This window comes from Chelonoidis abingdonii, chromosome 2 (genome assembly GCF_003597395.2).
Source record: "Chelonoidis abingdonii isolate Lonesome George chromosome 2, CheloAbing_2.0, whole genome shotgun sequence".
Taxonomy (NCBI): domain Eukaryota; kingdom Metazoa; phylum Chordata; order Testudines; family Testudinidae; genus Chelonoidis; species Chelonoidis abingdonii.
The window spans coordinates 173,981,128-174,003,090 of NC_133770.1; the positions used below are offsets into that span (position 1 = coordinate 173,981,128).

Genomic DNA, 21,963 nt, shown 5'->3' on the forward strand with positions numbered 1-21,963 from the left:
AATCTAAAAAGCAGATATTCACAATAGATAGAACTGAAAATTATTTTTCAAAAAACTTGAGATTTTTATAATTTTTTTTTAATCTGCTTTTGAGATAGGGAAGAACCCTGACGATATATCATGCTTAAATGCCTTCCATCCTCAATTCCCCTTCATTCAGCATCCTTTTGACATCATGATAGTAGTGACATAGATTGGAAAAGTACCTGAATCATACATATATTTACCACTACTACTCTTTTTGTCATACCTGTTACAAAAATAACATAGGGAATAAAAAGAGGTTTTTGATGGCAATAGACTGTTCCAATTAAATTCCAGATTCTTAAACAATTTTTTTGTGTTGTGTCATGTTTAATAAATTTGATACAGTGAACCAGATCATAGCAAAAATATTTTAAGCCCTGTCTCACCTCCATTCTTTTTTCTTCTCCCTATCTTCTTCTGAACCTGGTGCTACATATCTCCTGTTATCCAGGATCAGGCCCTAAATATTTTTACATTTAATTCTTTAATTTATTATTCTCATTTTGACTCTGTTTTGGGTCACTTAATATCAAATTGCTAAAATTAACCTGTGAAACACTTCACAACAATTAGAATAAATGTTAGTATATCTTTGTTAGGTAATTTGTTTGCATCTTGCCTTGGGATAAAACCATATAACATCAAATAATGATGATTATTTTTTTAAATGCCTTAACTGCTTTCCTGCTAGTTATTTCAGAGGATTTAATGGTCAATCACTTTTTGCCTGGACTCAGGTGTTTACGAACTGACATGGAACATCTCTCGCCAGAGCATGAGGTAAGCAACTGAAGTTACCATTCTGGTTTGAGGTACAGATGGCAATAGACAGATGAGATGTTTAATCTTTAGCCTTAAGTAGTTAGCATTACAGTAGTTAGTAGTGACTATTGGTTCAATTATATATCATACCATCATTTTCTTGTTAGAAAAAAATTAGTGTCCCCTTGAGATATGTAAGCTGAAAGGATTTTTGTAAAACAATTTTCTAAAATTGAAGTAAATGAAAACTTGAAGATTTTCAGCACAAACTGGTTTATTTTTCCTGATGAAAGTGGGAAAAGAAAATGCTGTTTTACCACGTGCCTTTTCTTAAACAGTCAAAAAAAATACTAAAACCAGGAGCCACAACACATTTTAGAAACAAACTCAATAGAAGGGAGATATTTGGAAAGTGGTAATGCTGAAAGGATTCAGCAAATGAGACGTGTTTGTAGGGCAATATGACAGCAAAAAAGACTGGCAAAATTTTGAGGTGCAGCTCTTGAACCATCCTTATTTGGAAATAGTGTTCATTTCTTAGCAGTTCATTACCCAAAAGATTGGTAAATTGGATAGTGTTCACCGGAAAGCAGCAGAAATGATCAGGTGGCTATGTGGGCTGACTTGAGAAAAGGCTTTAAAATAAATGTAACTTGGCTAAAAGAGAACTATGCACATATTTAAACAAATACAAGTACGTAGGGACAAAATTAGAAAGGCCAAGGCACAAAATGAGATTAAACTAGCTAGAGACGTAAAAGATAACAAGAAAAAATTCTACCAATACATTAGAAGCCAGAGGAAAACAAAGGACGGGGTAGGCCCGTTAATGGCGGGGGGGGGGCGGGGGAAGCAATAACAGAAAAAGTGGAAATGGCAGACATGCTCATCTATTAAAAGGGGAATAAGGACAAACTGGGGAATTACGGACAAGTCAGCTTACCTTCAGTACCCAGAAAGATAATGGAGCAAATAATTAAGCAATCAATTTGCAGACACCTAGTAGATAATAAGGTGATAAGTAACAGTCAGTATGGATTTGTCAAGAACAAATCATGTCAAACCAACCTAATAGCTTTCTTTGACAAGGTAACAAACCTTCTGGATGAGGGTAAGTGGTAATGTGGTATATCTTGACTTTAGTAAGGGCTTCAGTACTGTCACACATGACCTCCTCATAAACAAACTAGGGAAATAAAACCCTAATGAAGCTACTATAAGATGCATGCATAATTGGTTGGAAGAGCGTTCTCAGAGAGTAGTTGTCAGTGGTTCACAGTCAAGCGGGAAGGGCATATCAAGTGAGGTCCCTCAGAAATCAGTCCTGGGTACAGTTCTGTTCAATATCTGCATCAATGATTTAGATAATGGCATAGAGAGTACACTTATAAGTTTGCAGATGACACCAAGCTGGGAGGGGGTTGCAAGTGCTTTGAAGGATAGGGTTAAAATTCAAAATGATCTGGACAAACTGGAGAAATGGTGTGAAGTAAATAGGATAAAATTCAATAAGGACAAATGCAAAATACTCCATTTAGGAAAGATCAATCAATTTCACACATACAAAATGGGAAATGACTGCCTAGGAAGGAGTACTGCAGAAGGGGATCTTGGGGGTCATAGTGGATCACAAGCTAAATGAGTCAACAGTGTAACACTACTACAAAAAAAAGTGAACATCGTTCTGGGATGTATTGGCAGGAGTATTGTAAGCAAGACAGGAGAAGTAATTCTTCCGCTCAACTCCGTACTGAATAGGCTTCAGCTGGAATATTGTGTCCAGTTCTGGGTGCCATATTTCAAGGAAGATGTGGACAAATTGGAGAAAGTCCAGAGAAGAGCAACAAAAATGATTAAAGGTCTAGAAAATATGATCTATGAGGGAAGACTGTAAAAATTGGGTTTGTTTAGTCTGGAGAAGAGAAGACTGAGAGGGGATATAAGTTTTCAAGTACATAAAAGGTTGTTACAAAGAGGAGGGGTAAAAATTATTATTCTTAACCTCTGAGGATAGGTCAAGAAGCAATGGCTTCTAGCTTTAGAAGGAAGGAATCTGACTCTGACTTCAGAAGGGTGAGTCAGGAGTGACAGTAACAATCTGAACATCAGTCAGAGGTGGCAAGAGTTGCACTTCCCTTACCCTAAGTGCTCTTGGAAAGGATCTGTCATGGGTCAGTCAGTGTATGCACAGAGTGAGTTGAATGATTGTAGGGAGTGTCTACAAAAAGTAAAGATAAATTAAAAAGCTGCAGCCGATGACAGTTGTCTAGTTTCATTTACTCTCAACCATTTTATCATATTCAGTAATGGCTTATATTATCTGAAAAAGTAACTTTTTGAGGAATGTATCTAGGATTAAGATAAGATTGTGTGTTGCCATAATTGCATATAGTTGAACCAATTAGTTTTGTTTAGGTTTATGTATTAGTTTACAAAATGTGTAAAGTTTAGGGCTTTGGAAGGTTGAATAAGAGGCCTTAAATTGAAGCTAAAGAACTTGCATACACAAATTTGGTTCTCATGATCTGGAAAAGACTAAAGAATTCAGATTCATATTAGTATGTCATAACTTCGAGCAATTTTATCTTGAGACCTGCTCATCAATGACTTGGCTTTCTATCAACTGTGGCCATGTTGTCCAACATACCACTTCAGACACCAGTGTGATCCATTGGATCACAAGGGTATGTCTTTGACAATAGTATATTCATTTTGGGTTTGGCTCTTCCTTGGCTTATTGGTCTGCAAGAGAGTTGCTTTTGTCTGGTAGATGAAGTGACAAGCTCCAAAATCAACATACATTGGTATATCTTTAAGATCTCCAAGAAACAGGGTTTCTGAAATTGATTGTCATGCTCCATCCCACAGCATATGTTTGCCTTGATGGATAATATCAAATGCTTTATTTTTCAAGGGTGAACACAGATTTGGTCTTTCCTCTAGTGTAGACTCTGATCCATATTAGTAGGCCCGCATACCCACCCAGTCTTCCCCAACGTCTCTCTCAAATTTCCCTAGGCATAATTAGACTTCCTGAGTTTGATGTTTTTGAGTTACCTGGATTGGACAGAACCATTTGGCTAATGTCAGATTGCTTGTGGCATTTAGGAACAAGTTCAGGAGTGAATCATGCTCTGTTCAGATTGTTTAAAAGGCTTGTATTCAATCCTGTGTTGTAATGCCAGATGAGCTGTGGGCCAGTTCCACTTGGTTTTAGGCAGCATCTGAGAAATGTGTCTGACTCTGAAATTTCCAAAGTTGCCACGTGACACTCTATTTACACTTTTTTTCTTCCTTACTTGTTTTGGGAAAGAAGTCCTCTACTTTAGACAACTAAATATTGACAAATTTAATAAGTGTTAGTATACAAGTGCAAGAAATCTAAATACTAAGATGGCTGAACTTGAGTGCCTGAGGGTATTGATATAATAGGCATCACCGAAGTGTGATGGAATGATGATCAATGGGACATGGTAATACTAGGGTACAAAATATATCAGAATGATAGAGTAGGTCATACTAGTTGGTGGCGCTAATATTTGCGAAAGAAAGCGTAGAGTCAAATATAGGAAAAAAATCTTTAATTAATCAAACAGTACCACAGAATCTCCATGGATAGAAATTCCATGCTTGAATAATAAGAGTATAGCGGTAGGAATATTCTTGCAACCACCTGACCAGGACAGTGATGGTGAAATGCTCAGGGAGATTAAAGAGATTACAAAAAAAGTTAAAATCCCCAATTACTGGATTTACTATCCCCATATTGACATCCTACCTCATGACTGGATGCAGAGATAAAATTTCAAGACACTGTTAATGACTGCTGGTTGAAGCAGCTAGTCCTGGAACCCACAAGGGGAGAGGCAATTCTTGATTTAGTCCTAAGAGGAGTACAGGATCTGGTCCAAGAGATGACTATAGCTGAACCGCTCGGTAATAATGTAATTAAATTTAACATCCTTGTGGGGGGGAATACCAAAGAATCCCACCACAGTAGCATTTAACTTCAAAAAGGGGAACTACACAACAATAAGAAGGCTAGTTAAACAGAAGTTAAAATGAACAATCACAAGAGTGAAATGGCTGCAAGCTGCATGAAAACTTTATAAAAAAACCATAATAGAGGCTCAAACTGTATGTATACCCCAAATTTTTAAAAAGGACCAAAAATGATGCCATCATGGCTAAACAACAGAGTAAAAGAAGTGGTTAGAGATAAAATCATATCCTTTAAAAATTGGAAGTGAAATCCTACTGCAGGAAATAAAAAGGAACATAAACTCTGGCAAGTCAAGTGTAAAAATGTGATTAGGCAGACCAAAGAAGAATTAGAAGAGCAAAAGAGACAAACTAACATTTAAAAAAAAAAAATTAAGTGCATCAGAAGTAGGAAGCCTGCAAAACAGCTAGTGGGGCTACTGGCAATTGAGATGCTAAAGGGGTACTGCAGAGAAACAAGGCTGTTGCAGAGAATCTAAACAAATTCATTTCAGTCTTCACTGCATAGGATGTGAAAAGCCATTCTTAGCCATTCTCTTTTGGTGGCATATCTAAGGAACTGTCCCAGATCGAGGTTTCAGTAGAGATAAATTGCACTGTTCTGTTCATTTTCTCTGAAGCATCTGGCATCTCTCAAGACAGGATATTAGGCCAGATGGACCAATGGTCTGACCCAGTATCTGTTCTTATGTTTATGTAAGTAATCAGCTCTCCATCGTGGGGTTATGAATCAGTCTCTTGAGAGAGGATCTGCAGAGGTGTTTTACCTATAAAGTCCTAAAACGTTTAGGTCCTTGCTACATTAACCCATGTCTCTCTCCTTAGCCAATACCATGGCAATTGTGGTCATTCAAAGTATTAAGGCTGGAGAAAGTGGGATGAGGCTACTGATCACATATGTAGTGAGGGGTTTCTTATTCTGGAAAGCATATGGAGCCCTGGCTAGGTGGTCTTTTATATATTTGTAGATTTGAATATATTTAAGAAGTTGTTCTTTTACTTATATAACTTATAATTGGTACAATTTAGAAATTTGAATACACTTTTTTGTTCAAGATAGGAAGCCTGCTTACCTTTTTAATTGGAGTTCTGAGTATATTGCCTCTGCACATTCATACTTTCCTATTTAGTAGTCCTCCAACACTAGTATGTTCAAAATAATGGAAGTCAACCAGAACCTCAGTCCTGCATATAACTTCACCCCACTGTTGAGGACTGGACCTGTGTGCCCCTATGGCCGCAATGATTGCTCCTTTTCTGATGGTGCCAAGACCTCTGACATTCAGGTGTACGCTCCCAATGGTGTAGATCTGCTGAGATAACATAGCTCTCGGAACTTCACTACATTTTGTGTCAATCTCCAGCCCTGTTTTATCCTTAAACTCTCTGAGACTGCCAAGAAGGATATTGGTAGTGATAGTGACTCTTTTGATGGAGGCACCTTGTTGCTGCATATTTTATCATTCATTCTTTAGGAAGGTTGAATGATTTCTTCAGGCTTTATGATTAACTCAGTAGGAACCAAGAAGTGAATCAAGGAAAGTCCTTGGCTTTCTGCCAAGCCATGAGCCAGTGGAAGCTTCAGGTGATTAATTTGTGCACTAGATTATAAAATACGTTTTTTAATGTCAATCCATGCATTGTTACTGATTTGCATAACTGTTCCAACTGCAGTTTTTCTATTATGTTAAAGACAATGCTTTAGAGTTTCAGCTTTCATTTGAATTATCTGTCGCAAATGTATTGTATGCTTTATTCCAAAACGCAGGATCTCTGCTAAAACTGACTCCTTTTCAATCAGCCACATTCAATGCCTAACATTTGTGCGCGCGCACACACATATTAAGAATGTTTCCTCACTTTAGAAATACAGAAATGTCAGTCTACTTTTTTCCACATTCAGTCTTAATGATTTTCTGTAAACCTCTAAAATAAGAATTTTTAAAGGAGGTGCTCACTTGCCTCAATTTATAGCAACACTTGCAGACACTATTATAAAGATGCACCAGCTTACAATAACACTTCCTTTCAATAAAAGAACTGTAGCACAGGAGACCATCTCAACTTTTGTCAATTTACTTTGGTACAAAACACCTCTAACGATAACTTTAAGGGTTAATTAACACTATAAGCCAAAGTGAGAGGGCAGATGCAAATTAATTATAAAGATTAATCTGTAAAGAACAGAAAAATAATTTTTTTTATAAATGTTGCTTTGAAAAATAAAGTACAGCTATGGTCAAAGGTGAAAAATTAGTGGTTGTGCTTTGATTCATTACAAGAAAGGCATCTTTGAACACAGTAACTATCTAAATAAAAATGTCTTCCTTGAAATGTTCTGAATAGTCTTGATGCTTGTAACCAGAGAACAGTGTCATTAGTTATTTGTGTTTTAAAGGTGCTTGAAAATATAATGCACCCTTTAAGATTCTAGCTCTTCCTTAGCTTATGCTAGAGATAGAGGTTTTTTGGTTTAGTTTTAACCAGAAATATTAATGTTAGAAGAACATACCTTTCAAATCTTATTTTCCTCTTTGGTGATTTTAGGTTATTTTAAGCTCCATGATAAAGGAGTGTGAACAGAAAGTGGAAAACAAGACTGTCCAAGAACCGCAAGGGTAAGGCATCCACTGCTTTTTGGGGAAGGGTGAGGGGCACTAGTCCCTTTTTTAAATAATGGTCAAAGAATTTTGTGGGTGTTTTCCTGAATGCTGCCATTCTCTAGTCCAAGGCTTGCACCTGTGAATCCTGTTTTCACGTGATCTATATTTAGAAGCAGTTTGTGGTTGTTGCATATCCAGTATAAAATGTAGGGCAGTGGACTTTCATCTACTTGGTGGAAATGAAGTTCTTGTTTTTGCATGTTAGTTTGTTCTTATGCTTCTGGCCAGGGCCGGTGCAACCCATTAGGCGACCTTGGCGGTCGCCTGGGGCACTAGCATGGGGAGGGGGGGGGGGCAGCATTTTGGGTTCTTCGGCAATGACTACGGCGTCCGGATGTTCGGCCACCCTGGTCGCCATCGACATTTAGGTGGAGGGACCTGGGGTGGGGAGGACCACCTGCAGCAAGTAAGGGGGGGTTCGGCATGCAGGGGAACCGCTCCCCGCCCCAGCTCACCTCTGCTCTGCCTCCTCCCCTGAGCATGCCGCCCACTCTGCTTCTCTCACTCCCAGGCTTGCGGCACCAAACAACTGATTGGCACCGCAAGCCTGGGAGGTGGGAGAAGTGGAGCGGCGACAGCATGCTCGGGGAGGAGGCAGAGCAGACGTGAGGTGGAGCGGGAAGCTTCCATGGGGGGGCAACTCAGGGCGGAGGGGGGTTGGGGAGCTGCCACGGGGGAGTTTTGACCCCCCTATGCCAAAAATGTGGCTCTATCAATATGAAAGGAGGGTCATCCTTGAGAGTAGACACTATAGTTTCATTTGCAGCAGCCTGTTTCAGGATTGCTGCTGGTGTGGTGATGTTATCATTCTAACTGGACATGATGGACCAGTTTGGATGAAAAAGAATACAGATTTTTGCCCAAATTTCTTGCACCATTTTATGGTGAGAGCCTTTAGTGCTAACCTGCTCTTGCTGTCTAGAGATCTGACAAGCTCTTTTAAGCCTTCTCTGCACTCTGATCCATTCCCAGCTGCTAGGGAGAATGGGTATTTTCCATACACCTTTTGTTAGATCCTTGGCAAGGTCACCCCATTAAGTGGTAGCAGGAGAGCATCACAGGGGCATGACATGGGCAGTGCATACCTTACTGTCAAGCTTCTTCATGGTGACCAGGTCTAGAGATCCCTGGGGAGCCAAAAAATCTCTCCTGCATTTATAGGTGAATCGTGTTGCATTGACTTTGCTTTTGATCCACCAGAATGTGCAGCCCCCCCCCCCCCCCCCGAGCACTGCTTTACCGCGTTATGTACAAATTTGTGTCATATCAGGTGGCATATCAAGGTAGCAGTGTACTTCTCAAGGTGACAAGGCTTCATTCTCAAATCACTTTGAAAATTAGGAAAGACGGAGTTTGTCAGTGTATGTGGTTGAATAGGATTATTTTTGATGTGGAGGAAAATAGGCTTCAAACACATCTGGTATAACCCCTGGGACATAGCTATTAGTGCTTATGATATTGTGTACTGTTTGTAGCTGATAATGAATAGATCATATAACGAGAATGAACAACTCTGGCAGAGGTTAGCATCAGACCAACACTTGAAGACTTGACTTTGAATCCACGGAGACTTGAAACAATGCCTAGGTTCTAAGCCAACTTTTTTCTCAGTAGTGCTCATAGTGTATGAAGAGTGAATTGATTCTGGCTAGTCACAGATATCTCTTATGAGGGAGGAGAAATTCAAAGACTTTATAATCTTTGCAGAAAGAAAGCAGCATTTAATTTTTTGTACTTTTTTTGCTCTCCTAACAATATAACTAACAATAGGAGAGATCATATTGGGCTAGTAACCAGTATATTTTCTAGGCTTAAACCTGCCATGTGCTACACTACATTAGTAAACTGAAACCAAGAAAGTAGCCTTTCAGAGCTTTATTTCACTGTGCACTCTTCACCCTTCATTGTGCTCCTTCACTACCTCCATCTCTTCCCATTCCTCTGGGTGAAATCAGCAGAACTGTGGCGGGGGAGCCAGGCATGAAGTGAAATAATTCAAAGTACAGTCGTTCTTCAGTGATCTTCATGTTCATTTGCTTGTAAAGAGTAGCAGAGGGTGGAGGAGCAACACAACAGGCAACAAAGCAGCAAGGGAGAGAGAGGGAAGTAGCTTCTCCTGTCTGCATTGATGACAAAGCACTGGTTCTTGTGATTAAAGCTTCAGGCACATTCTCCTGTTTCAGAAAAAGTAGTAGAAAACCAAACAGGAGGGATGGGGAAAGCACTTGGAGTGAAGGGCTAGGAGGAGCTGAGCAACATAACGAAAAAATAGATCAGAGAAAAGATAAGGAAGGCAGAGGTGACAAAAACTTTGACCAGAGAAGAATGAGAAACTGAAAAGACAAAGTGGATACATTCAGAAATATCCCTGGTGTCTTTTTTGGATAGGACTAAGCGGAGAAGCTGTGGGCCTGGCTATAAAGCATTTTAAACAGTAGCTCTTTGCTAGTGATTCACTCCTAGAGTCCATGTGCCATTATAAGTGTTGGTTGCAGCATCTGTGGTAAGAGGGCTTAGCTTGGCTCCAGCACAGTCTGCCACAATACCTCCTTAGTAGATTTTGAAAACCATAAACGTGATAGTTACCCCCATTCAGCTGCGATGTAGTGTAAACATAGCCTACGTTCCTTTGGGAAGATGAGAGAGTAGGCCTCAAGTCAGAAGGAACTCTCTTCACTTAGGCTGTGTCTTCACGGCGGGTAGCAGTCGATTTCTCGGGGATCGATATATCGCGTCTCATCTAGACGCAATATATCGATCCCCGAATGCGCTCCTGTCGACTCCGGAACTCCACCAATGTGAACGGCGGTAGCGGAGTCGACAGGGGGAGCTGCGGACGTCGATCCCGCGCCGTGAGGACGGTAGGTAACTCGATCTAAGATACTTAGACTTCAGCAACACTATTCACATAGCTGAAGTTGCGCATCTTAGATCGATCCCCTCCCCTAGTGTAGACCAGCCCTTAGAAGCATTGATGGGCTGCTCTTTTTAATTGAACAGAGAGAAGAGTTACTTTTGGGGATAATATGTTCTCTTCTACTAAGTATCTCTCTAAATGGACAGGGTTGGTTTTGAATAAGCCATACTGTTTTATCTCTCGGGAGCTTTAGTCTAATGGTTGTTTTAGATTAACTGCAGTTTTTAAAACAAATTAGTAAACAGCACCATAGTAGCAAAAAACTTGAATCAAAATGTAACATTTTACAACTGAAGAAAACATTTTGATACCACATTGAGTACTTCCTGTGCAGCATGGATACAAATGTAAGTATTACACGTGCGTCAGTGACGCTGCATCCAATTAATTTCCTTCTTGAATGCTAACTACTGAGAAGTAAGATTGAAAAAGAGAAGTCTTCACAACGTGTCACGCTTATTTCCTTTGGTTAACCTTCCCTTTTTTGTATCTTTTCAGTACTAGATTTTTGTTGCAATATTTTTTCAAAAATGTGTCGAAATTTGATAGAAAGTATTTTATAACTGAAGATATGTCCACACAAACTTCTTGGTCTTCCTAAAGCCAAATCAAAACTTGGTCATTTTATTGGAAACTTTAGCTACCCCTTAAGTGGTTTTTTAAAAAAAAAAAATACATTGTGGCAAAGTACCTGCTTCTCCTCAGCTGGCTAAGTCACTTTTTGCCTTGGAGACCCAGGCTTGGGCAAAGCAGAGTCCTTCCAGGTCGCACAGGGTCTGGCTGATCCTTCCCTCAGTCAGTCCCTTGTGCTGGTTTTCTCCCCTTCTGGGGACAGAGTGCAGTCTTCCTTGCTGGAAGAGTTCAGAGTCCTGCTGCACCTACTTGCTGGCAGCTTCTCTGCTGCTCTCACTCTGCCTCCCCTCTCCGCCCCCACCCCCGCTTCCATGCCAGGGAGGGTTTAAAAAGGTCTTCAGCAATTGGGGCCAGCTGAACCTAATTAGTTCCCTGGTAACCCCTGTTCCAGCTGAACCTTATTTCTCCATGGCTATCTCTCAATGGATAGGGAGAGGCCGTTTAACCCCTCTGGGACTAATTACTACTCCTCCCTTTGTAGCCATTTGTCCTGGGTTTGCCACAACATTTAAATCCTTTATAAAAATTTAACCAGAAGACAATGAAGTTACCAGTGTTTAGGAATGTGATGCAAGGACCTTTGAACCAAATTATAAGGTTTCTCACCTGATCAACACATTTAACTATTTAAACTTTTTAATACTAGACATGTTTCATAGATATACTTGTTTTTAAATGTTTCCACCTGTCTGGGTTATAATATTGTAAGAATGTTATCTGTGAAAATCTGAACTTGTTCTAAGTTCTAAAGCAGATGTCGGCAACCTTTCAGAAGTGGTGTGCCAAGTCTTCATTTATTCACTCTAATTTAAGGTTTCACATGCCAGTAATATTTTTTAACATTTTTAGAAGGTCTCTTTCTTTAAGTTTATAATATATAACTAAACTATTGTTATATGTAAAGTAAATAAGGTTTTTAAATGTTTAAGAAGCTTCATTAAAATTTAAATTAAAATGCAGAGCCCCCCGGAGCGGTGGCCAGGACCCAGGCAGTGTGAGTGCCACTGAAAATCAGCTCGTGTGCCACCTTTAGCAGGCATGCCATAGGTTGCCTACCCCTGTTCTAAAATATTCCAGAAACTGACATTGTCTTAAGCTGTGACACTGAGTACGTTTTCCAGATGTGAAGAGCTCTGGGTAAGCTTGTCTCTCTCACCAACAGAAGATCTTACATCACCCACTGTGTCTCCAAAGTTCTGAGGTTTCCCTAAACCTTTGTTTTCATACAAGACTTTCAGAATGAAAATAAAATCTCTTTCCATGTGTATTGATTAGTTCACTGTGTAGCATAGGGCCTGATATCCCTCCGTTCAAGACTGGTTTTCTTTTGCTGTCTCCCAGCCCCAGGCTTTCTTCATCTTCTGAAACTAGCCCAGTGCATTTCCTTTCACAGTTAATGCGTGGAATACGCTACTTTCCCTTCTAAAGCATCGTTTTCTGGGATAGACTCGTGTAACATAGGTTGAAGTGACTTATAGTTTTTGAATAGCTGGTATTAAGTAAAAGTTTTGATTCTTTATATAATCATTTATCCCCTTCTTTGATAATCAATAACCCTTTCATTTGACTATGAAATCCAGCTTGCATCTTCACAACACAGTTTTCTTAGAGCAGCTAAGCTAAAAGCAAAGTTTGCTACCAGTGGTTCCCAGATGGCTCTACAAATTGCTGCTGACCCACGGAGCTGACTGGTCACATGGCTCTCTCCATGTTTTCAGACTGCTAAATATCATTAAATGGCCATTTAAAATATATTAAATACTTTCCTAATATTAAAGCTTGAGACTATCAACTGTTGCCAAAGAGATTTTTTTAGATAACTTTTTACTTTTGCGAAGTTATAAATCATGAAATTATGCCAAATTCACTTCATCAGTGTCAGATCAGCACGATATATGCAGAGCCATTATGTAAGAAGGTGATTTTTGTTATATGCTGACTAAAGGAAGACATACTGTGAGCCCAGGTTTCAAACTTGTGTTCTTAAATGGACATCTAGACATCCAAATACAGATTTTGGGGCTCAAATGCAGAATTGGACATTGGGAAATGTTAAGTTTATAGAACATTATTAAATAGAATAAACTTTAAGAATAATTTTGAATGATTTGATGTTTCATTTTATAGCAAATAAGTTTTTTCAAAGTATTCCTACAGCATATGATAGTATATATGTAGAGGCCCTAGTCCTGTGTCAAGGCCCTATTGTAGCAGGCACTATACAAACATATAAATAAGGCAATCCCTGTCCCAGCACTTACTCTAGGATAATAGCAAGACTCAATAGCTAGAAGAAAAAAGATCAAAAGAGAGAGCAGGGTTGATAGGATGCTGCAATAGTAAAATGAACATGTTATGTATAATCTAGCTTTTATAGCGTAAGTGATAATTATATCATTTAAAAATGCATTTCTATATTCAAGCAAGTGAGGATGAGATGTAAAGTATTTGCATAGATTTTTGGTTATGGAGAAAGGAAAGAATATAATGTCTCCTCTTTGAGTGCCCCTCTGCTCCAGGTAAAGAGTATTCTTCTTCGAATGATGGTCCATATATGTATTCCAATCCTGGGTGTATATATGCGCCATGCACCAGAAGGTTTTCTTAGCAGTCTCCGTTGACCTGCATGTGCATTGTGCCTCCCCTCACACTCCCAGCTGAGGGTATAATAGGCTGTGCAGATCAGTGCCTCTTCACTTCCCTCTTACTGCTGCATGGCCTGAGTCAGAACCCCTGTTCCTACACACTGTTAGTCTTTTAACTAAGAGAGTGACTTGAATAGTTTACCATTCTTGCAGTTGTGCTTTTGTTTTGTTTTTTGGTGGGTAGCATAAATAGTTGTATATAGTCGTAGTTAGTGATAGCAAAACCTCATCTGGGGTAAGCTTTTCCCTTCCCCCACCCTCCCGGGACTGCTCTGAGGTTTAAAAACGGTTTCTTGTCCATGCTCATGCTCATGAGCAATGAGCACCAGCAGTGTCTGTATTGTCCCAGAGAGGCTCACATTGCAGTTTATTGCATGATTTGTAAATCTTTCCCACCTCAAACAGAGTTTTGCCTCCAGAAACATCTAATGGAGGAAGCCATGAGGCCATGTGCTCACTTGGATCCGGAACTGTCAGTGCCATGTCCGTCACTGGTGGTGAGCACTCCTCCCAGCCCTCCACGTGCCCCAGTACTGATGAAGCCCAAGCATGAGAATAAGAAGCATTCTCATGGGCATAAGAGCAGGTCCCCGTTGAGGGCTGCTCCTAAGCACATCATTTCCTCCCCAAACCAGGTCGGGTGAGATGTTGCATGTTGACTCAGCCACACTGGTGTCCAAGCTTCCACAGATGGAGGGTGGAGGTACCTACGGTCATTCCTACCCGCCCAGCTGGAGTGGGAGCACCACCCATCGTGCTGCCACCTCCATACCACCAGTGCCACAGACACTGCCTGTGTGTTCTGGCATCTCCAAGGGCACTCCCCGGACTCCCAGCTGCTTGGAGCTCCTTCTCCTGATGGAGGAACTGGTTCTGCCCTAACCACCCTCTCCAGCAAACAAACTGCTTCTGCCAGACAGGCCTCTGTTGGCATTGCACCACAGCTCACTGGTTCCACTGCTGCCTTCTTTGGAATTGGAGAAATTCTCAGAGCCGGAACCCTCCTTTTCCCTAATGTCTCTGCACAGCTCCAACTTGTGTCTCCGGCTGCCTTATCCACCAGCATGCAACCCAGCAGCAAGGGGGCTCATCCCTTGGCCATACTGGGCGCCCTGGAACCCATAGACTAGCAATCTCCACCCTACCATGCCTCCCCCTGTTCTGTCCAGGATCTTCCACCAGCACCATCAAGCTCTGAGGAATAAGCGGACGTGGGGCCGTACCACCAGTTCCTACAGCTGCTTCCTTCTGATCGGATGAGGTTCTCATTTCTCCCTCCCTGTCGCCCTCAGACAATCACAGGCAGTATCAAGACCTGTGGCAGAGGACCTGGGCAAACCGCTGGAGGAGGGTACAGGACTAGGTCCCAGACATCCTCATGCCTCAGGGACCATCTAGAGTGGTGCTCCCTATCAGTGATGAAATCCTCCAACAAGCAAAGAGGAGGGAGAAAAACTATTGTTCTTAATCTCTGAGGATAGGACTAGAAGCAATGGGCTTAAATTGTAGCAAAGGAGGTTTACTTCCACATCAACGTTCACCTGACCCACCGGAAATTTCTCCATTTCCAGATGGGACGCTACCACTACCAATTCTGAGTCCTCCTTCTCAGAATAGCAATGGCTCCATGAGTCTTCCCAAAGGTCTTCACTGTTGTGGCAGCTCAAATGCACTGCCTCAGCTACTTGGTATATCCCTACCTGGACAGCTAGCTCCTTGTCACACTATCCCAACAAGAACTCATCTCTGCCATCCTTGCACTTCGTTCTCTCCTTATCTTTCTAGGTATCTGCCTCAATGAGGAGAAATTGGTGCTCATACCTACACAATAAATGTTATTGGGGCGTGGCTTGACTCAGCTGTGGCACAGGCCTTCCTTCTAGCAGACTGCTTCACTACAGTGACAGCCATAGTTGTGAAACTGCACCATAACCCACATACCACAGTCCACCATTGCCTCTCCCTCCTGGGATATATGGCGGCCTTTATATCCATGACACTGCACACACATCTACACATACGTTGCCTCCAGTTCTGGATCCTCTCCATCTACAAACCCCACATGGACCATTTGGAGGCCAGAGTCACTGTTCCCCAGACAGTTTTGACCTCCATCACGTGGGGGACCAACCCTTCCAAGGTTATGGTTGATACCCCCTTCACCTCTCCCATCCCACAGGCTATCATCACAACAGACATCTCCTTGGGGGCTCGGGGACCCATCAAGACCATCACACAGCCCAGGGTGTCTGGAAGCCAAAAGAGGCCAGAGTGCACATCAATGTGCTCAAACTGAGGGCAGTCCATTATGCATGCCAGGTGTTTCTTCTCATTCGATCCCACCACATTCAACTACTCTCCAACACCATCGCAGCGGTAGTGTACATCAACAAGCAGGATGATGCTAAGTCTCCCCCTCTCTGTTCATAGTCCATCCATCTTTGGAACTAGTGCATCAAATACTATGTGACGCTCCAAGAACTGTACCGCCCTGGCACACAAAATTCCCTGGCTGACGTGCTCAGCGGGACTCTGTCTCAGCCATGAGTGGGAATTGGACAATGCCACTTTTCACTACCTCTTCCTCAAATGGGGCACCCCATGCTGGGATCTTTTTGCCACTCATGAGAACCCGCAAGTTGCCCCTTTATTGTTCCAGGGGAGCCATGGGGGGAGGACTCACAGGGTGAAACACTTCTCCTGCCCTGGACAGGTGATCTCTGCTATGCCTGCCCCCATTCCCATCCACACGTCAGTGCCACACAAGGTTCAATGGGACTGAGATACGGTAATACTCATAGCCCCATTCTGACCCCATCAGTTTTGGTTCACAGACTTCCTCAGACTTTCCACCTGAGTACTATGCCTCAGAACACTCAGGGATCTCTTCACACAAGATCAGGGCCGAGTCCAGCATCACAACCTGGGCCCTCTTCACTTTGCAGCCTGGTTTTTGCTTGAGGATCGTGGAGGGTGCCTCTGTTTATGCACCCTACCACCATCTGCTTCATGAAAGGTCTCCTCAATACCTTCCCACCAGTACTCTGGCCCACACCCCAGTGGGACCTTAATCTGGTTCTTTCCTCCCTCACAAGACCACCCTTCAAGCCAATGGCAATGTGCTCCCTCTCACATCTCTCCATGAAAGACATGTTCTTAGTGGCCATTATCTCAGCTAGATGGGTCAGCAAACTGGCAGCCATGATGGCTGGCCCCCTCCTCCCCCCTCCCCACTGTATTCCATAAGGATTGTTTCCTTACAGCTACTCCTTAAGTTCCTGCCAAAAGTGGTGTCAGAGTTCCATCTAAATCAGTGCATCCACCTCCCTGTTTTCTGTCCCAAACCACAAACTTCCCATGCACACAGGGTGCTGCATTCCCTCAAAGTCCACCATGCGTTGGTGTTTTGACTCTACAGAACCTGCGCCTTTAGTGCACCGGCCAAACTGTTTGAAACCATTGCCATCCAGTCCTTCTTCTCCCAACGAATCTCCAAATGGGTCTCTGGGTGCATCAACGAATGATACACACTACCTGATGTACCACCGCCTGATAGTGCACAGTGCACTCTATCCAAATGCAAACAGTCAAATTGGCCTGTCTTGTGGACATCTCATGGCAAGACATCTGTTGAGCAGTAACGTGGCACTCAGTACACATGTTCATATCTCATTACGTCAGTGCGCAAGGGGCAGCTGTGGATGCTGCAATGGGCTGTGCCATACTGCAGACTGCACTTCATCATACAACCTCACACCCACATCCACACTAATCACTCTCGCTACTCACTCATGTTTGGAATACCTGTAGGGACCATCACTTGGAGAAGAGGAGGAAGTTACTTATCTGTAACAGCAGATTCTTCCAGATGTGTGGTCCCTATTTGTATTCCAATACCCGCCCTCCATCCTCTCTGCTGTGAACTGGTCAATCCACACAGCCGATTATAGTCTTGGCTGAGAGCACAAGGAGACACACTTGTGGGTCAACTGACACTGCTAAGAAAAGCTTCTGGCTCCGGCACATGACACGTGTGCACCCACATTTGGCATACCAATAGGACCACACATCTCAAAGAACCTTTCGTTACAGGTAAGTAACTTCCTTTTTGGCTTATGGGAGAACAATTCATAACTAATTTTCACTTATTTGACCTGCCTTGACATCCAGGGAGGTTTGAAATGTTGGTATTGTTTCTGATTGCTATGTGTTTGATTTCAGGACATTCATTTTTATAGACTTGGATGCTGTAATCACATTAATAATTAGTCCCTGCTGAGCTTTGAGGATTCCATTTTAACTTTAGTAAACTGGTGCTGCATTATGTGGAAAGAAAGTTTGCCTTGACATTTTAACCACAAATATCTTGATATAGTACAGGAAGTGCAGCACATTTATTAGCACTTCTGCCTTTTATGATAGTAATTTATAGGAATGTTCTGTCTTGTGACACATTTCTACTGTAGTGACAGTTATCTGTTTGCCAGGAAGTTGAACACTCTAGTTCATTAGAAATTCCAGAGGAGTGTCTATGTGACTGTATGGCTTTTTAAAACCTATTGCCACACACACTCCAGTTTTACGTTCAGTAGTTTTGGCTTTATTGCTTTTCTGAATCTGATTTGAGATTAGATGTGGTCTTCCAAATGTATAGTACTTGGACAAATGAAGGCTTAGACTTTATATTTCCAGCTAGAAGGTGACAAAGTAGATGCTTCACAAAGGCATTCATCCTTGAGAAGTAATCATCGAATTATTAAGCTAACATTAACATGAGAACTTCTAAAGATATTCAAAAGAATATGCAAATACATTTTAAGTTCTTCAGTAGGACTCTGAAGGACCTCTAGGGCTACTTTTTCCTGGAACTATGAAAACTACCATTTGGGTTGAGTGTGCTACCGGACCCTGAGGTTCACAAGTAATATAGAAGCTTTGATGGTACTTGAGACACACTACCAGTGTGGAGGCTGGAAGGAAATTGTTGTTTGTCTGATATATAGACTTGTCAACCAAGTGTGTCCTTGGGTTTGGCTTTTTCATAGCTATTCATAACAGCCTACTCTTTCATGATTTTTAAACCACAAATGGGCTGATAAGACACGTATGTTGCCTATTAAACAGCAGACCACAACATTCTTTGGGGTTTTTTAGTTCTCTTACGTAATTAATTTCTTAACTCTTTCCTAGCTCAATGTCAATTGCTGCAAGCCTTGTGAGTGAAGATACAAAGACCAAGTTTTTGAACAAAATGGGCCAGTTGACTACATCAGGTGCCATGTTGGCCAACGTGTTTCAGAGGAAGAAGTAAAATTTGGAAAAGAAGTTCAAATAAACACTAAGATGGACCTCATGCAGACTGGTTCCTTGTACTTGAAGTACTTGCCTTTTTATTTCCCCTGTCTGATGTTCTTGTAATATAATTTTATTCTAACCTCCAAAGATATTTGCACTGCTTTTGAATATCGCTGTGTATCTGTTAATTTTTGGGTTAACTGTGGTTGATATAAAACTGAATTCATAGTCTGTACCAAGTCCCTGTTCTGTGTTCTTGTCTTTCCAGCATTTTTTATATAGTGAAAGGTATTTTTTATTTTATTTTCTGACAAGATATCAGCAAATATCTGTATTATACACGGAGCTATTACAATGGTACTTAAAATAATGTAAATTTGAAGTCATTGTCATAAAGTAATAAAAGTGGAGATTACTTATGTATTTAAATTATGAAAAAGTAGTGCAGACTTTTTTATGTTTCTAAAATGACAAGGAAAAGCCACCAGCACTAGTTTCTGCTTTTTTGGATTGTGTTTTTGTAAGTACTGTACATTTCCAGTCTAGCGGAATTGCAGCACATAATGTATAAAACTGCTTGCACTGCATTGATCCATGGGAAACATTCAGCATTTCAGATGCTTCAGTGTGTATTCTGTAAGTAGTGTATCAGATTCTCCAGATAAACCTCTTCTATCTGAGGGGTTTTTTTACTTTAACTGAAGCACTTTAACTATTAGTCTACCTACTGAAAGGCACATGCCCTGATTAAAGAGAGTAAATTGATGATCAAGATTAATCATACCAAGTATTCAGGCTTAAAGGGTCTGACTTCTCTAGGGTCTTGTAAGGTCCTTAGGTCAGAGCCAATGCACTGCACTAGAGATGTCTACAGACAGAACCATCTGTAATAGCAAAAGAGCGATCTCATCTTCCCCTCACTGCACCGTAGTATGCAGTACGATAGCCAAAAGCAATAATTAAATTAGTTAGCTTATCTACTCAATTCAGACTTGGAAGAAAATATTTTAAATAATAAATTAATGAGAATTTGTGACATACAAAATGTCTCAAATATTCTCAAGTAGATTATATACATGTTTATAAAATCCATATACCTATTTTAAGAGAATAAAAGCAATCTTTAAAAGCAGTGTCTTTAACAATTATTTGGGGTTTTTTTAACAATGAAACCTTGACAAAGCATCTTCACAAATTCCAAGTGTGTCCTTGTTCTTATGGACACTTCCACTATATTTTGGTTAATGTAAGTATCTGAACGTAAACTGAAGTGCACGTGTCAAACAAAAATTCTAAATGGAAAAAGTGAGATTCTCTGAAAGTGTCACGATACCATTAGAATTTGACGTATTAATTTTTTTGGCAATTGGGGAAGTGAAAGGCATGAATAGATAACAAAAGGATAGATTTCTGAAACAGAATGTGGATGTAGTGTTCCCCATGCACATAGCTAATACCCACTACTAATATCCTTAACTACTTTGTATCTTTGCCTAATGGCACTGGGTGCACATTGCCCAACATACTTGCAAAGTGAGAACCTGCTACACCCAAACCACAACAGTCCTTTTTACGCTATACAGAGAGGCCTTTTAACAGACAGCTCAGTTCCTTCCCATAGTTGTTACCATGAAATAACTATGCTCTTACACACTATCTGACTGTGAAATGATGGAGACATTCCTGAAGAATTGGAAGTGGCTAACTTTCCTGTCAATTGTTCTGTTATAAATAAAGAGTTTTGCATATGAGCCGTGTATGTTTATTTCTAAGCATCACAAAGAAAGATTGCTACACCCAAATGGCTGGAAGGAATCTCTTGTTTCCCTCCAATTTCTATTTTTTTTTATACACATGTATGGAGGGAGGTGGGGTGTAAGTGTACCTACAGGCATGTGTACATTATTAGTTTACCTGATCTACGAAATATGCCTGGCACAGATGTGGGCCTCATCTTGAAAAGGCAAGAGATGGGAAAGCAACTTGTGTGTGACTTTCCCTAGCAAACCTCCACATTTGGAGAGACTAGAAAGGAATGAGGCACAGCTTGCAAGGTCCATCAAAGTCCTGAATGCTTCGAGGTCCCATGGACGCCTGTCAATTATGGTTTACATCTAAGCAAATTTTAAGACTCAGGATCTATGTGCAGCAATACTGGCATAATTGGAGTCAAATGAAATGTTTGAATCATGAGAAATTATAGCCCACCATATACAGTCTAGTCAAGCATTAAGTAGTATTTTTATGGACTCTGTATGATTAAATAGGCTGGAATCTGGGCAATACCTATACAATTAAGAGTGAAGAATTAAATTTTTGTGACTAGAGATAAGTCTTTGTGTGGTGGATGGGTATGCCTGTCAGTCAGGGCAGTGCTGTGGGTGCACAGCTCAGATGTTTAAACTTGTCTATAAATTACACACACAAAAACATGTTGAAAACATTCAAAGGCGCACAGTCAAACATTGAAAAGTTAGGAAATACCAGAATGAAGGTTGCCTGTGCATCCTTAAATCAGCCATGTGCATATGCATTCTGATGGTGTTTGTTTATATGATCGCACACTATTTTTTTCCACAGGTACCCTGCCTCAGTTAATGCACTGAAGGAACATTGCTCTCAGTTAAGGAGCAACTATTCTGTATTTTTTCTTGTTCTGTTTTACTGCACACTATTCAAACATTGCCCTGAATAAAGACGTTAATTTCCTCATAGTTTTTTCTGCAGTGCTCATTACTACCGTATCTGAGTGCATCACAAACATAATACATTTATTTTCACAACACCTGTATGAGATGAAGGGGGTATTACTCCCATGTTACAGACTGGAGGCACAGAGAGGTCAAAAGTGTACAAGATTTTTCAAAATATACAGCATTAAATAGCACATTTTATATGTTCAAAGCACAGCTCCCATTGACTTCAGTGGCAGCTGTGAGTATTCAGCATTTCTGCAAATCAGACCCTGCATTTCAGATCAGACACCCAGAAAATGAGGAACACACAATTAGTGACCACA

At 41.0% G+C, this 21,963-nt stretch overlaps 1 protein-coding gene across 5 annotated transcripts in view; it reads left to right on the forward strand.

Annotated features, from left to right (window-relative positions):
- RELCH (RAB11 binding and LisH domain, coiled-coil and HEAT repeat containing) overlaps positions 1-20,695 on the forward strand; it is a 112,497-nt gene extending 91,802 nt beyond the window's left edge. For all 5 annotated transcript variants that reach the window (XM_032788247.2, XM_032788248.2, XM_032788250.2 and 2 more), the window contains 3 exons: positions 719-807; positions 7,339-7,409; positions 18,840-20,695. In XM_032788247.2, coding sequence (XP_032644138.1) covers positions 719-807; positions 7,339-7,409; positions 18,840-18,960 — 281 coding nt within the window. In that variant the 3' untranslated portion in view covers positions 18,961-20,695. The remainder of the gene's footprint in view (positions 1-718; positions 808-7,338; positions 7,410-18,839) is intronic.
- The last annotated feature ends 1,268 nt before the right edge of the window (positions 20,696-21,963 follow it).